Below are 16,318 nucleotides of genomic sequence, written 5' to 3' on the forward strand. Positions count from 1 at the left end.
TATGTAATCCTAATATGTTTAGATATTTTTATTTCTTAAGTCTTTTTTGAAGCGCAAGTAACCGAGAAAATGACTCCTGTTGGAATAATTATTGTTTTTAGCTTTGATTATGCACTCTATATTTGTGCAGCCTGTTACTGAGTGACTAAATTATTGTTATAACCTGTGAGAAAGTTAAAAATGATCCCCAAAGATTAAAGCCGTTACAAAATAAAACTTTCAGATAGACAATTATTCGTCAAGCTGTTATAGTTACATGAAATCATGACTTTAAATAGTGCAAATTATCTCTTGATCATCGTGAGCGTGAGCTTCTCTCATGTGTGTGTTTTTATGAGTGTGTGTTGTTATGTGTGTGAAGTGTTAATCCCACTCTGCAGTCCTGCGCCATGATCAAATCCATGTCTGCCTGCTGATTGGATGAAAGCGACCAGGCCCGAGTCACGTGGGTGAGTTCTTTGGTCCAGAGTAAAAATGGGGTTTGGTGTAAATCTAGGGTGTATTGCTGTCATATATCACGCTACCTCGTAAAAACGACACTGAGGATTCTGGGCCAACAAATCAGAGAGAAAAAAATATGAGTTCTTATTATGTGGACGGTCTTCTTAGCAAATATACGACGGGTAGTTCTCTCTTCCCAAACGTAGAGCGGGCGTCTTGCAGTATTGGACCCAGTGGAGAGGACTATGGCTCGGCTCGTACTGCAGCCGCCATCGCGTTTGCGCCGTCCCTGTCTGGAGTTTACAGCGTCAATAACGCAGTGTACCAGAGCCACCCCGTGTTTACCTCGGGCTATGGCCAGGGGCAGGACGCACACACACTGCACTGCAGCCTGTTTGACCAGAGCCGCCTGTTTACCGACAGCTGCTACCACCAGGAGCCGGGACCCCTCACCTCGCTGCCGGACAAACAATACCGGATGTACCCCTGGATGAGAGCATCAGGTATGTGCTGATCGTGTCTCTTACCATTTCAAAGCCCCCAGGTCAATGCTTTTACAAAACATTGGGATACTTACATTGGCTGTTAGTGCTTCAATTAATTTCGTGAAGCCATTGGTGTTGCATGGAAAGAATCGTAAAACTTTTATTGCGCAACTAATGAGTTCTGCAGCCATAAATTCATTTGGCCAGCGCTCCTGTGTGTTCAGTACGCAGAGACCTTGCCGCTGGGGGTTTTCTCTGCACTGCTATTACTCTTATAGCCTCTTCTCCCCTTTGTGGTTGTAAAAAAAAAGACCGGCATGTTGTGTAAATCAGTTCTCTTGCACTCTACAGCTCCTTTCTAATTGCGTCTGCACTGCAGAGGCTCTGGTATTTTCCTCAAACTCGTTCGTACACATTGCTGGATCAATATGCACCACTATTGTCGGTTACATAAAGAAATCAAGGAGATTTAGAATTCAAGCAATTTGAAATATTAGTATTTATTATCAGATTGAAAAAGAAGGTGTTGGGGTTGTAATCTAATTACTTATGGCCCCTTCGGTGCACAGAGCATTGCTGGCTTTTAATTAGAAAGGCATGCAGAGTATCAAAGGAGGCATGGGCCAAACATCCCAGCAGGACTACTTTAAATAGGTGAAGACAACTTTTAAAAAAATTGTGTGTGTAGAGGGAGATGTAAAAATACGTGCCACAATTAATTGCACAATCACAGATGAATGAATGAGTCCCAAAATGATTCCAACCAGATTTTATTGTCAGTACCAGTTCTAACACCATTTTAATTATTGCTTAATTAATGCAGTTTTTAAATTTCATACAGGGGGGGGGTAAAAAAATCTGCAAGTTATATAGAGCTAGAGCATCTTCTCTTCCACAGATCCAACTAGAAAGCGGGGGCGGCAGACCTACTCCCGGTATCAGACCCTGGAGCTGGAGAAAGAGTTCCACTTCAACCGGTACCTGACCCGCAGGAGGAGGATCGAGATAGCACATGCGCTGTGCCTGTCAGAGAGACAGATCAAAATCTGGTTTCAGAACCGCAGGATGAAGTGGAAGAAAGACCACAAGGAGGAACCGGTGTCGGATCCCTCCGGGGAAAAGGACAGTGATATTCAGGCGGTGTTAGAGGCCGGAGAGCCCGAAGCTGGAGACACCCGGAGCCCCGGTTTGGAGTCGGCTGCAAAGTAACGAAAGAGAAGGAGATGGCATTAAATGGAATAAACGCACAGTTATGTGTAGGTTAGGAATATATCTGAGATGTTTCTCACGTACCGTCCATGCACTAAGAGCTTTGTATAGGCTGATTAATTGAATGACAGCTGAGGGCAATTATGTAATAAGCATTTAACAGTCGGTGCATTTCATATTTAAACCCAAAACGCATAAACAATCCGCATGAAATAGCAATATGAACTACCTATCCAAACTCTATTTTTATATATGCAATACGACATGTAATGCTACTGAATCAACATTCCTTTAACGAAAGACTACCTAATATTCACCTGCTAATATTCAAACACTGACACAAGTTGAAATTGATATATTCTACCTATTGGAATCATTTTTCTCCACAGACGGTTGCAAATTCAACAATCTGTGCAAACGTGCCTTATTTTGAATAAAGGCGAATTCAAAGTGAATGTTTTGCTAGTTAAATGCTTCCAACTGTGATTTAGGTGCTTCTATAGATTTCAGCCATGTACCATTTTTTTTTAGTTATTATTCTTATTATTATTATCACAGCGTAAAGTGTTAATATGCCAGTTTTCGATACATATTTACCCCCAGAATTGACTTAAATGTTTTACTTTCGGATGTAACCTACCTCAGATTCTCAGACTTGCGTATTAATCTGTAAACTGGAACGTAAATGTTTTTCAAGTCTTAGCCGTGTTAACTGTAAAATGTTCATTTTCATTTCAACAGATTTTACAGGCTCAGAATTTCATCCGTGTTTGTGCATGCACTTTTATTAAGACAGCATTACATTTCTTTCTTTATTTTTTAAAATATTTTTTAGTGTAAAATGAGTAGGTTATTATAATCCAACATGTGCAAATACTGTGATTATATTTTAGGTTTTAAATGTGAATTATATGTGAACAAATAAATCTTAAAAAAAAGAGTCTTAAACCTTTGGGAATGTCTTACATCTGTACATGAAAATATCTAAAAAATAATAAAATAGATTTTACCTGTCCATTTGTTTGCGTTCAGTATTTACGCACATCCATGTTGTGTAACCAGAGCTATCTATGCTTACAGTGACAGCCGGTGGAGTAATACTATGTTGCTCACAGTGCCGCTCACTGTGGTCAGTATTAGGTTGCATGTAATGAACCATGTTGCAGTCCATTATGAGTGTTAGGTAAACACTGGAGTTGGGGAATGTGAACTATGAGGATGCGAGATGGGGCAGGCTTCAAATGAAGGGAAATTACTGTTGAACTCTGCATTCCCTCTTCCTTCTGTAAGATGGCGCCTGACGGTGACCTACCCCCTCCTCCTCCTCCTCCTCCTCCTCTTCTTCCTTCTCTCTTCCCCCCTCCCACCCTCCTCTTTCTCCTCATCTCTCCCTCCAGCGCTGGGTCATAAATCCGTTGTTGTTTATGAAAATTTACAACATAGCAATACAACTTTACGACCCGGCTCGTCTTCCTATTGGCTCCAGCTTGTCACGTGGTAGAGAGCCATGAACATGAACTTTTTATATATAATTTCCAATAGCTGAATAGCAGCCTTTCATTTAACAGTCTCCGGCTTCCACGCGGCTCTTTTCACCGGCGACCTTCTACATTTTTATACCGCACACATCTCCCCTTTTTTATTTGGAGTTTTCTCTCGGTTATGCTGAAGCTCGACGCCGAGGAGCTTTTTTTTTTTTTTTTTTTTTTTTTGGTGGGGGGACATGACTGGATCATTTGGGTACCCTGCTGTCGGTACCTTTACACGTTTTGACAAGATGAGTGGAAGGAGCCCCGGTGCGTCACTGACCCCCGGGAGCCCCAGTTTCCGTCCTGGGACTCAGCTGGATACTTCCCTCCGTCACTGGTCGTCTTCACCTGCCAACTCCCTCCTCCTCACCTCCCCTGTTTACAAGCAGCAACCATCACAAGGTAGGACACCTGAAACTTGCATGTGTTGGCTCTTTTACACATTTGCAGACAACTTCAGCAAATAACAACCACTTTCTTTTGTTTGTTTTACGCATCATTTGTTTTCTGTTAAAGCATCCAGAGATTTGAGAAATAGTTTCATGTGACAGTTGATTCTATTGCATTTTGGTTGACAGTGGCAAGATGGTGAATGGGTGCTGTATATAAATATTTTTTTTGGCTTAATCTTCCTGTTGGCTTTTGCATGCTGCCAAGACTTTATTTGTTTGTTGATGGTTTTGAATGGGGTTGGGCTTTAGTCTGCAAAATCCATTAGGTGGATGGTGGCCAAAAGATGTGCTCTTTGACGCCCTCCTGTGGAGACACTGGGGGTGTTCTGGTTGCAGTTCTGCCTGTTTAGCTGCAGATGGACATCAGACAAGTCGACCTCTATTTCTACCTGTGTTCCGGCACAATGCTTTAATTTAGATTTTGAGCTTCATGGATGTGCATACAGCCTCCCCGACTCATAGTGCATTGACTTGATGAATCAGATAATTTTTTTAGTGACCAAAAAAATCTTATTTGACCGTTTGAATGGCTTTTAATTGACTCACAGGGATGGAATGTAAAAATGTCAGATATTTTTGTCTGAATTTTTTTATTTTGGCGTTCTGGTTGCACGTCGATGTCGTCCATGGTTTTCTTAACATGCATTTGGCGAGCCTGATGTACTGTGTTGTGACACTGCAGGAATTTCTTCCATGCAATTAATTAATAACCAGTTTGAAGATCTAGAATGGGAAGATTTATTTAGAAAAATATCTCTCGTTTTTTTTTCTATTTTGCACATTCCGTATCTGCGTAACATTTGTTTTTTTCTCTGCAAAAATACTAGTCTCACATGAATATGTCGTGGGATAAAATCATATGTTTTGGCTGTTGCTGCCTCTCATATCTAATTCTTTCTGTTGTGTGTCTGCTGCTCTGCTCATCGTGATCTATAAAATGTCATAACTGTCCTAAATGTGTCCACTCTGATCCGCGTTCTGCCGTGCGTAATGATATTTAAGCAGAAGATATTATACGATTTTATTTGTACACTCCCAGACTCACGAGTGCTGGTGTGTGAGGGCGCCTGCAGAGTGCACTGCCCTCCTGTTTTTTCAGCAGCAGTGGCCCCCTCACTTACCAGCCTGACATGTTTGACTTCTCTCCTCTCCTTTCTTTTGCTCCTTATTTAGTTCATGGGAGTGTTTTTCGTGGGAACTTTGTTGCCATTGGCCAGCCATAAATCAGCTGTTGGAGCATGTCTGTTTAGCCAACACATACTCTGTAGGTCCTCTCTCTTAATATGGGCCCACTGGTCGTGGGAGCCCGGTATTCTTCACATCGTGCCTTCTGGGGCTCTCTTACCGCAAAGGGCACACATACCTGGAAAAGAATAAATAATCTATATCTTGCTGTTTTTGTCAGTAACACATGATTGGGCTTGTGCTGGGTAGAGGGACTGCTTTGGGAAAATTGCATTTCGAGGGGGGAAGCAGAGGACAAGTCGCTGCCTTTCAAGAGACGAAGGTGCCATAAAAATTCCACAAGGAGAAAACCAAACGGCGTCATGCCTCTATTTAGGCTTCGTGTGTATGTGTAAAGCTCTGTGCGGGACGCTGCTGTTTTTGTAGTCCGGCCCAGAATTAACATGGACGACAGTAGATATACACTTTTACAAAAGTGCATCAGCCAGGTTACATTAAAGCTGGAGATTTTTTTTAAGGAAGCGATTTCAATGAAATAATAATAATAATAAAAGATTAGACTATATTTTCTGATCATCAATCATTTTGACTTGCTGGCTGTGCTGCATTGAAATTGATCTATTAGACGATTGTTTTAAATTTTTTACTTCGGCATCACATTGAACATTTTTTTATTTATTCATAAGTCCGGAGGAAGCAGAAAATCTTGAGATGCCATGACCCTCTTTGTTGCCTAATATTAAACACGAACAGCCTGTAACACAATGCAGGAGCTAAAAATATGAATATTATGTGAATATTGTGGCTATTTCATAATAAACAATGCAGATACGTTGGCTTCATTTTATCCATTGATCGCCTCCAATGTTTCTTCTTTTTTTAATCTTTTAAAATTTCACATTTCGCCTGTTTTTGTTTCTTTAAATTGCAGCGTGGCTGTACAAACCTCCACGCCGTGAATCTGCTGCAGAGAAGAGTTTTTATGTTGTTCTCGATCTCACAAACAGCGTGCAAAATACCAAAAAAACGTCAATTTGATAAGATATCGACTGTTTAAAAGTCAATATGAACAATGATTCGCCTTTAAAAGAGAGCGTAATGGAGTCGGGTCTCATGCAAAAAGCTTATAATATCATCTGAGGGCTTATTGTTTTGGAATCGTTAAATTGTAACCAGCCTACAGAAGACACTAACGTGTATTTACGTGTCTTCATATATAGCCTATATTGGAAGTTATTAATTCTTCAGTGTGGCTTAAAGGACAGGCCTTGAATGGCAGTGTTTGTCATATTATTCGACAATATAATGTTTGGCTATTATCTTTCCACAAAACATTTATTCATTAGTCTTTTCCCGTATGAGTGCTTGTTCACTTGTTTTATGATTATAAGACAAGAAAAAGTGCGTAAAAAAAACGCAGCCTCGTTCTGAATGGGCTTTTATTCTATTAACTGCGCAGACTATTTGCACTCCTCGCCTATCATAACATGCACAACAGATTCTGATCGAATTATTTCTGTACACTATCCTCGCAGAGATTGCACTCTCAGCATGTCACTTGTTGTATTGTTTAGGAGCCCGTTGGTTTTTTGCCGCAATGGTCGTTAACCTCTGAATGACCCCTTGTGGAGCCCACGCCTCAGAAAGCGCCGCAGACAGGCAGTGCAACAGTTGAACCAGAGGATGGCGCACCACGACAATTCAAAACACCCGAGCCCTGGCTCTGAGTTTGCCCTAGCCACGAGCGCACGGAGGCGCGCACCCCTCATATCCCACCCAGTATTTCCTCTGTGCACGAGTTTACCTCTGGAGGTCACCAAGCAGGATTTACGACTGGTCAACAAAAGCACGTGATTCTCCGCCGTACCCCATATTTGGGTGCCTACGTAAGAGAGAATCAAGTCCATGTCCCACTCATTTCCATAATTCATCATAAATTGTGCAAGGGTGCTATAGGACGCGCTAAACCATAAGAGCCACAAATCAAGCACACAGGTTTATGCTATTTTACCTCCAAAAACAATAAAAACAACAACAATACCTACAACAAGCAAACGGTGGAATTGTCAACAAATGAGCTCCTATTTTGTGAACTCATTCTGCGGTCGCTATCCCAATGGCGCGGACTTCCAGTTACATAATTATGGAGACCATAGTTCGGGAAACGAGCAATACAGAGACTCAACAGCCATGCATTCCAGCAGGTACGGCTATGGCTACAACGGGATGGACCTAACAGTCGGACGGGCCGGTACCGAACACTTTGTGGGCAACGAGCGGACGCAGGGCTACTCCCCGAGTCACTCAGCGGCGACAACACCCTCGGTGGAACCGGTCAGGTACACCCAATCCGCCAACAGCACCGGGACAACGTCTCTATCGCCACCACCTGACCCACTACCATGCTCTTCGGTCGCCAGCTCGTCCCCGGTCACCGAGACTCAGTCTCAACACCGAGCCGTGAAAAACTCTATAACGACCCCGTGCTCGAGCTCGAACGGAGGCACGCTCCTGCTCAACCGGGACTGTGTGTCCAAAGCTTCCCCCCTCGAGGAGGAGAAGCCTGCGGGGAGCGCACCGACAACTCCTCAAAATCTCACCGACTCAACACAGCCTCAGATATATCCGTGGATGAGAAAACTGCATATAAATCATGGTAAACTTCTTGATTTTATGATCTTGTATTGATTAGAGAGACCTGACGCTAATGTTATTGTTTGGAAAATGTGTGATCATGTCTATATCTGATTCAGGGACTTTTAAATGTAAGAAAAACTGCGCTATGTGATATATATCATTTAAAAAGCACGGAATATATTCACTTTCCAAAGCGGCATGTGGCGCCAAATGCGCCTCTCACCTGTTTGGTGTATTCTTGCTTTTCACTGTCAACATAGAGCAGGTCATTTAAGAACATATGAGGTTAAAATGAGTTAAAAATGTAGTAGATATGTACAAGATGTGTGCGTTTTTTGTTAATTATTCTGTATTTTTATGGTCATATGCCAACATTTTGGACCCATTTTACATCCTTTCACTGTGTTAATTCCTTCCGGCAAGGTGCAGTTGAAAAGGTGTGTGTTGGACTTTGTTACTTATTTTTAATGGTTTTTGGGGTCTATTAAGCGTCATTTAGAAACTTGTGTGCCAACTTCACCACCACTCCTACCTGTAGACACCATAAAAGCAATATAAAAATATGCGTAAAATTGATTCCAAAAAGTTTTTTGCCCTATTTTAACATACACTGTAGCTCACGAGTCGTCCCCCACCCCCCTCTCTCTTTCTGTATACAAGATTTGGCAGGACCAGAAGGCAAGCGAGCCAGGACTGCATACACCCGGTACCAGACCCTGGAGCTGGAGAAGGAGTTTCACTTCAACCGGTACCTGACCCGAAGGCGGAGGATCGAGATAGCCCATGCCCTCTGCCTCTCAGAGAGACAGATAAAAATCTGGTTTCAGAACCGCAGGATGAAGTGGAAGAAAGACAACAAGCTGAAGAGCATGAACATGGCGGCTGCAGGCGGGGGAGGCTACAGGCCTTGATATTCACTCCTCTTCCTACCACCTGATAGCGAGCACTATGAAAATACAACAAAGATTGTCATATCAACTTCTCCTATATTTACAAAAGCGCAGAGACTTTGTTTAAGGGGCTGTGTGCGGGACAAGGGGACACCGCACCTCAGCCCACTGTATGTCCAACAACCGTCCCATTATATTCCTTAACATGATTTCTTTTTTTTTTATTTCCACCGTGGTAATGCTTATGCGAGTAAAAGAAATCATTCTGTACAGTTCTGTCTAGATTTAGAGGAAAAAGAAACACATGAAAATAAATGTTTGTTTAAATTATTTCTTGTTCAGACGAAAAAAAATTAAATAAAAATAAAAACGTCAAAGCTTGAAATGCTACCTACCGCAAATAAATCCAGTAAAAGTTGTGTGATGCACTCAGAACAACAGCAGCCTATTAAATAAAGGGTTGAGGTCGAGCTGCCTTTGTGTTTAGCCTTCGTTTTCTATGTATGTACTGTATATGTATGTATTTATTTGTTTGATGTATTGTACCAACTTGTCAGATAACTTGCTTCCAGAAGTAGAGCCAGCAGAGTCCGTAAAGCCTTGTGTGGTTATTGTGTGCGTTGTGAACACATGTATGGACAGAGGTGCCGACTCAGTCTTGTATGTACAGTAGCTGTGCCTTGTATCTTTGTTTTTTAAATTTTATTTTTATTTGTTTGTTTATTTTTGTATTATTATTTTTGTATTATTATTGTTGCAGGAGCTGCTGTTTGCGTTGTTCACCTGGGCGCAACATCTTAGTAAAACCGTGTTTTCTGTCTTTGTTTTCTCTAGCTGTTTTTACGTGGAGGGTCCCACAGTAAATTCCATTGCCTATGTGTATAACTCCATCGTGATTAGCTTTTTGTAAATGTTTTTCAAAGACTGGGAGTCAAGAATATACTATAATAATACTAATGATGATGATGATGGCCATTATAATAAACTTTCTACTGGAACGGCAACATTACAGTGAGTGTACGTTTTTGTCAAATAATCCGGACTGCGCTTTTCCCATGGAAGACAAGAGTCCGAGTTTGCTGTCCTAAATCTTTAGGCTTCCTCCCAAAGTGTCCTCAAGTTAAACCTCCTTGAATTCAACAGGTCCCCTTTGAATGAAAGCTTCATGTTTTACTCACCTTGCTGTGGAGCTGGGGGGCTTTTGGGGGGTCCTTGGCCACTAACTGGCTCCAGTGGCCGGGCGTCCCCTTTGCGCACAGACTCCTGGGCTATTCCCGGAGAATCAGCTCGACTTTTCAAGCTGTAAACTTTATTAGGACAGATTCTGGCTCTCTGACATTTGGGTGCTAAATGAATGGGGGGTTTTGTCTATGAATTAGATCGTAAAAATCATCCGGAGCGCGGCCAGATAGGCTCACTGGCCATAAACGGTCACGTGGTAGCCATTAAAGTAAGTTTTATGGTTTTGGGGAGTTGACAGTATATTGCACATAACATATAATCGCACTGACGGCGAGGCTTCGTCTGACTCTCTCTTTGCAGGCTGTAAGTGTTACTTGACCGGTACAGACTGTCTCTATTGCTCAGTCTGCCTCAGTGTGGACCGGACGCTCTCCAGGATGAAGACCGCGTCTCTGGGTAAGTTTCTGCAGACTATCCGGTAGCCCGAGAACAGCCAGCCAGTGTTAAACAGTCTTATTATTGTATTCGCTCCCTCTATCCGTCCCTATTAGACCATTACACTAATTTGTCAGTTGTGTAGTGCTGAATACTGGTCTCGGCAGATGTTGCGCAGGGTTGGGTCCGGCTCATGGCTATTTAATTGCTTCCTTCCCCGTGTAACTTGTTTCCCTCCATCTGTGGTGTAACTCATAATCCATTTTTACATGTTGGATAATTATCTCTGTGTCCATTTCCACCCCCACAAACTTCTAGTTGTTGTCGTTTTATTACATTGGAGAATTCACAGACCGTGAGCCAGAAAGTTTCCAAGGGGTGTGTGGAGTGTGTAGATTTCCTTGATAAAGTTAAGCGTTAATTCAGGCCTACAGATTTACATGTAACTCCTGTTTGATTGGATTCTCTGTGTGTTGATGGGTTTTGGAAGTTATCAGTCCTTGAAAAAAACTTTATTTTTTCTAGGTTTTTTCTTTATGCTGAGCCTTGCGCTTCACATGTTGGCATCATGCATGGCTTTAAGAAAGGCTGTAAACAGTGCCAAGTAAACACAACATGGGAACAAACAGCAGCAGGGGGACCTTTAAAGAGGAATTCCGTTTTGTGTCTGCCACGTCGTTTTGTGTTTAGGGTTGAAAAGTTCAGATGACCTCTCAAAAGTCACTCTCGCTTTGTGGTGACCTCTTGTCCGATCAGTGACCACCAGTGGACCCTAAAGCCAAAAAATCAGGGACTAAAATTAAGTCACAAAAATGATATCACATCTCGCTCATTTTTTGGACTCGATGGCTTTTTCTTTTTTATTACCTTACTTTTTTTTCTTTCAATTAACGGGTATGTGACTCAATGCGCTCGTTTCTAATTTCAAATTTCCAGGCCAAATAAGCACGAAAACCTTTGTATACATAAAAAAACTGATATCACCATTTGAGTCTTATGACTTTTGGGGGAGAAAAGCGACCTTTATAATAACCATTCAGCTCACCTAAAGGTGTCGTCTGGGCAGATTTGGAAAGGTTACATTGTCCGCCGCCCTAACATCTTAAATACCAAGGTTTTATTTTTGGAGCAGAGGCCTACATTAAACTGTCTGGAACCATTACAGGTTATTTAAACCAGTCTGCGAAAATAAATCTATTTAGCAGTGTTGAACTTCTTCAGTCCATTTCCGTCCATGCTTGAGAGTTCACTTTGGATGAATTCCGGACAGTCCAGGCGGAATTCGTTTTTATTCTTTTTAATCAAACAGAAATCAAAAAGTTTTGCAACGATTGTCAAATCCACGACAATCCAAACCATATTGGTTACATCCTTCACTTTATTGCTTAACAAATTTTGCTCATTGTTATGTAAAGGAGGCACCAGCTGAACAAAATCCGGACTTTTATTTTATTTTTTACGCGTTCCAGTTTGATTTCAGACACAGTGAAAATACAACATGGCACACTGAGAGCGCGGGTATTTGGAAATTAAAACCCTTGCCAATATTTCAAATGGAGAAATTTCGACAGGGCCCCATGTGCGGCGTACTGCCAGGCAGAGAGAGACAGACAGAGAGAGAGAGAGAGAGAGAGAGAGAGGGAGAGGGAGAAGCGCTGTAGGTTCATCTGGAGGTCAGCCACAGCACCAAGATAAATCTGCATCCTCTCAGAGCCACCAGCAGAGCTCGCTTTAGGCCAAGTTCACTGTCACCCTGCTGTATATAGAGAGGGGGAAACCACTCAAACATCCACTATGCTGCACCCGCGTACACACATACAAATGTATGCACACACACTTCCACGTTAATGACACGTTTGCTTGGCGTTGCCTATAAGCATAATGCGCATAAATGAATTTACCAAGGGACACAGAGCATGTGGTTACATCCCGCACCAAGAGGAAAAGTGCGTGAAGAGATAGAGAGGGGAGGGGGGGAGTCTAACTTTAAGTGTTGCCTCCAACAAAGACTTTTGGCTGCTTTGGTTTCTCCATAACACTAATGAATGATTTGCATATTTTACGGCCCTATTAGTCTTGAGTGGGAGCCTATCGGATTTATCTTTTCACTCCCTCGTTGGAAACATCATAAAGCTACAATTGCATTTCAGGTCTTGTGCTGGCATCTTCTCTAATTATGAAATTTGGGAAAATGATCATCATGATGGCAAGAGAGATACACATTGTGAAAAATCAATTTTTTTTTTTGTTTCAAGAGGGCCAGATATCTCACCGGGCTGGGACAAATGAGAGGGAGATAGCTGCAGAAGAGGAGGAAAAATTGGGGTCAAAAGTTTACGCGCTGAACAAGTCTCCGTCATCTGTTCACTCGGAGCTTGATGCCAGCCTTATAATAGCGATCTTGACTCTCCACACAAAAGACAGAATAGCTTTGAATTACATATGTTGCACGGTGCACTCCAGGTGAACCCTGAAAGCGCGGTGACCTCGCGTTTGGGACCGGGGGAGGGGACCCCCCACCCGTCCCCGGCAACAAGATTGAGTGGCTGGCGTTTTATTAGGGCGGTTGATTGGTGAATTTCCTTTGAATAAATTGCATTTGATATGTTTAGGGACGAGGGCAGAATTTGCATTTTGAGGATTGATACTCTCGACCCGGTCACAGGGTAATGGGAAGGCCCACAGCCCCCAAATTGAGCCCCCGGACCCCTTAAAAAACATTTAGCCCCTCTCTTCCTGATCAGCTGAATAGAAGGCTTTTAAGAAAAGCCGAAATGGGACAGATGTTTTTGGGAGTCATTGAGAGAAAGTTTTAAAAAATCATTTTTTTGTAGCAATATATTTAATTTTTGGGCCTTTTTCATAAAATGATTTGGGGAAATGAATTCAGCTGCTTCTTAAAGCGGGTAAAAGCAGCTCATTGAACATTTGGTCGTAGGCTGAAGGCCGAATGAAAAATAAAAGAAATGAGTGTAAATAAGAAAACAGACTGACACCAAAAACGAAATATTTGCATTAATGTTTTGCTTAAAAAGTCTAAAAATGTGCCTCGCCTAATTCGCATGACTACCTATATGTGGCCGGCAGCAAAACACACAAAATCATAATAGATTTCTGTTTAAAAATGCATATTTTTGATTTAAACCTTAATAAGTAAACACAAAATCAGAGATTTCTTTGTTAAAAAAAGAAAAAAACTACCAATAAAATCAGACTGCAATGGCACTTTCGATTCCATCGACTTTTTATTGTCGTCTTAACAGAAAACAAACATTTATTTTAGATATCTTCAAGATCCACACACTTTTATTCGTAAAAGAATAACATATAGGAACAGATTTGTATGAACGTAACACACAATGATATTTTTTTTGCACTTTGTGTAAAGCACATCATCCTAAACGGTGTTCAATACAATGCAGGGGGAAAAAAGCGAGTAACCAAATTTGTTCATGAACAACTGTGTTTATTGAATTTCAAATTAAAAGCTCGTCAATGGAGGCTGCAAATGCGTTCACCCAAATCCACAGTGCTAAATATTATTATTACATGCAGGCTTTTTTTTAAAATTAGGCTGTGATTTTCAACAGCAAACACCATTTCATAATAATTCAGACATCTGCATTCTGACTGTAAACACTTTAACTTACCTTAAAGTGCACTCCAACTTATTTAACCTTTTGAAATCTAAATGTAGCTCAGCTCAGTCGTGGAAACATTGTTTAAAATATTCTGTCTCACTATTTAGGATTACAACAGCAACAGGAATAAGGAAGCTGTCCGTGCACTTTCTCCAGGATGTAGCTGCTCTTTGTTCGCCTGTTTTAAGCAGCGGTGAAGGCTTGGACGTCTCTATGGTTTGGGTCTAATCAAAGTTTGCTGCTGCACATAAAAATCTGACCGTTCTTAGGTACTGTGAAGGCTCGTCGCCTCTGTCCTTGTTGTAAAGACCAAGTGGTGACACAATGTGGAAAAAAAGGAAAATATATTTTATCATGAGTGTTTACCTATATCAAAATATTTCCATAAAGCTATGAAAGGTGTTTTCTAGCCCGAAATCCTTGACACATCTTGAATGGAGAGAGAATTTTTTATTCCGCCGTAAGAGCTCCGTATAGACAAGAGACCTTGTGAAGAGCCATCTGCAATCTGTCACCATCGTCACAGCACTTCTCTGATAATCTAAATTTACAGTAAACTGTCAGCATGATATATACTGCTTAAATAGACCTTCACTTCACAGTATATGCTCTGAAAGGGAACACCGTGATCTGGCTTTTATTTTGTCCTAAAAAATCAAATCTCTCCCACACGAGGCTGGAACAGTTTGATTCACATTAAGAAGCAAAATAGCTTTTTTTTTTTAAATCTGCTGGAAAATGGCTGAGATAGTGCAACCTCGTGTAACACCACTTCCTTTTTTGGTGCAATGGTCAATTGGATGATCATTATCCTATTATATGTTGTGCATGCTGCATTGTTCAAAAGGGATTTTTTTCTCTCCCCCAGATGCTTTATTGCATTCAAACACAGCAGCAGCACCTTGCAGGTGATAACACAGTTATTACTGTTATCTAAAATGCTTCTTCTGATAATATGTTTTAATAAAGTTATTCACAGCTGAGCGTTAAAGAAAAAAAAAGTAGTCCATAGCAACAAGTAGAATGACCTGTAAAAAACAGATAGCCGTTATTCACGCGAGGGTAACTCGGAGTAAGTGGATAATAGCCAACCTGATCTGGTCCATATTTATAAAGAAAATATATATATATATATATATATATATTATATATCTATATATATATATGATATATATATATATATATTATATATATATATATATATATATAACAGAATGGCAGCAGACTGTAAATTTAGATATCATGTGAAGTCTTCTTACCGCTGACATTATGTTGACATATTGCCTCTCAGGTGGTCTCTTGGCCATACGGATACAGTGGATATATGGCGGAAAGTACATCAGCTGCCATTTACAATGAGTTAGGTGCGAGAAAGCCTGTAAGATACACAAGACAGTAGCAGCTCTACCTCACAGCAACAGTGTGCTAACATGAAGGAGGAAAAAAAAAAAAAACTTTTGGAAGAGGAAAAAAAAACCTGAGGCCTCTGGTTGCTGTGGAAAAGAAGAATTCACCTGTTTTAGGTCGTCTTGCATCAGCAATATCCCAAAAAAAACAAAAAACTAGAGGTTCAGTGATGGGAAAAAAATACATCTAATATATTTGGCTGTAAGATCCCCCTTTTTCCACAGATGCATTTTCTAACTCAGAGTTCGACGTGTGGTTTTCTAGATAGTTGGACGTCTTTTGCACATTTTTAAAAATCCTTTGGGGACCTTCTTGGGTGCTGACCCGCATTAAGTGCCCCCCCCCCAGCTCCCCAGAGTTAAACGGACCCTACAAAACTGAAGTCCAAGTCCGGGGTGAACCCCAGGTCACGGCGTCTAACAGATATGAAAATGTCGCCTCTTTGGAAAAAAAGGGCACGCCTTGTTGTTTAACAAAGACTGTCAATGGGCAAGATTAATCAGAAACAAAATGGAAACGGTGTCACATTGGGGTCAGGCAGAAGTTATCTCTGTTTAGAGGAGCGAATAGAATAGAGGGGGGGCCAGGAAAAAGAAGAAGGACAAAAAAAGGGGAGAAAAGAACGCTTTCAATATTTCCGAAGTTTGGCCTCTTGTTTCTCCATGCAGAGGCCTTGTTGACGTGGACAGTGTGGATGAGCTTTGTGAAGAGCTGCTGCATATTCCAGGGACACAGATACAGTGTGCCACCTCGGACATGGAGAGGAAACACGACCTGGACGTGATGGCTGATGGCGAGGAGCACGGTCAGACACTTTTATATTTT

At 41.4% G+C, this 16,318-nt stretch overlaps 3 protein-coding genes across 4 annotated transcripts in view; all 3 read left to right on the forward strand.

Annotated features, from left to right (window-relative positions):
* The first annotated feature begins 306 nt into the window (after window positions 1-306).
* LOC104940572 (homeobox protein Hox-A7) lies at window positions 307-3,150 on the forward strand. Its single transcript, XM_027287322.1, has 2 exons — window positions 307-944; window positions 1,825-3,150. Exons 1-2 carry the CDS (start codon window positions 578-580, stop codon window positions 2,133-2,135), a joined length of 678 nt encoding a protein of 225 aa, XP_027143123.1. The 5' UTR covers window positions 307-577; the 3' UTR covers window positions 2,136-3,150.
* A 380-nt stretch (window positions 3,151-3,530) lies between these two features.
* hoxa3a (homeobox A3a) overlaps window positions 3,531-16,318 on the forward strand; it is a 31,630-nt gene continuing 18,842 nt past the window's right edge. For both annotated transcript variants that reach the window (XM_027287318.1, XM_019275445.2), the window contains exons 1-3: window positions 3,531-4,066; window positions 10,371-10,466; window positions 16,162-16,298. The gene's annotated coding sequence lies outside the window, so the exon portion shown is untranslated. The remainder of the gene's footprint in view (window positions 4,067-10,370; window positions 10,467-16,161; window positions 16,299-16,318) is intronic.
* hoxa5a (homeobox A5a) lies at window positions 6,901-9,826 on the forward strand. Its single transcript, XM_010757206.3, has 2 exons — window positions 6,901-7,957; window positions 8,599-9,826. Exons 1-2 carry the CDS (start codon window positions 7,375-7,377, stop codon window positions 8,847-8,849), a joined length of 834 nt encoding a protein of 277 aa, XP_010755508.2. The 5' UTR covers window positions 6,901-7,374; the 3' UTR covers window positions 8,850-9,826.

Source organism: Larimichthys crocea, chromosome XIII, assembly GCF_000972845.2.
Source record: "Larimichthys crocea isolate SSNF chromosome XIII, L_crocea_2.0, whole genome shotgun sequence".
NCBI classification, from domain to species: domain Eukaryota; kingdom Metazoa; phylum Chordata; class Actinopteri; family Sciaenidae; genus Larimichthys; species Larimichthys crocea.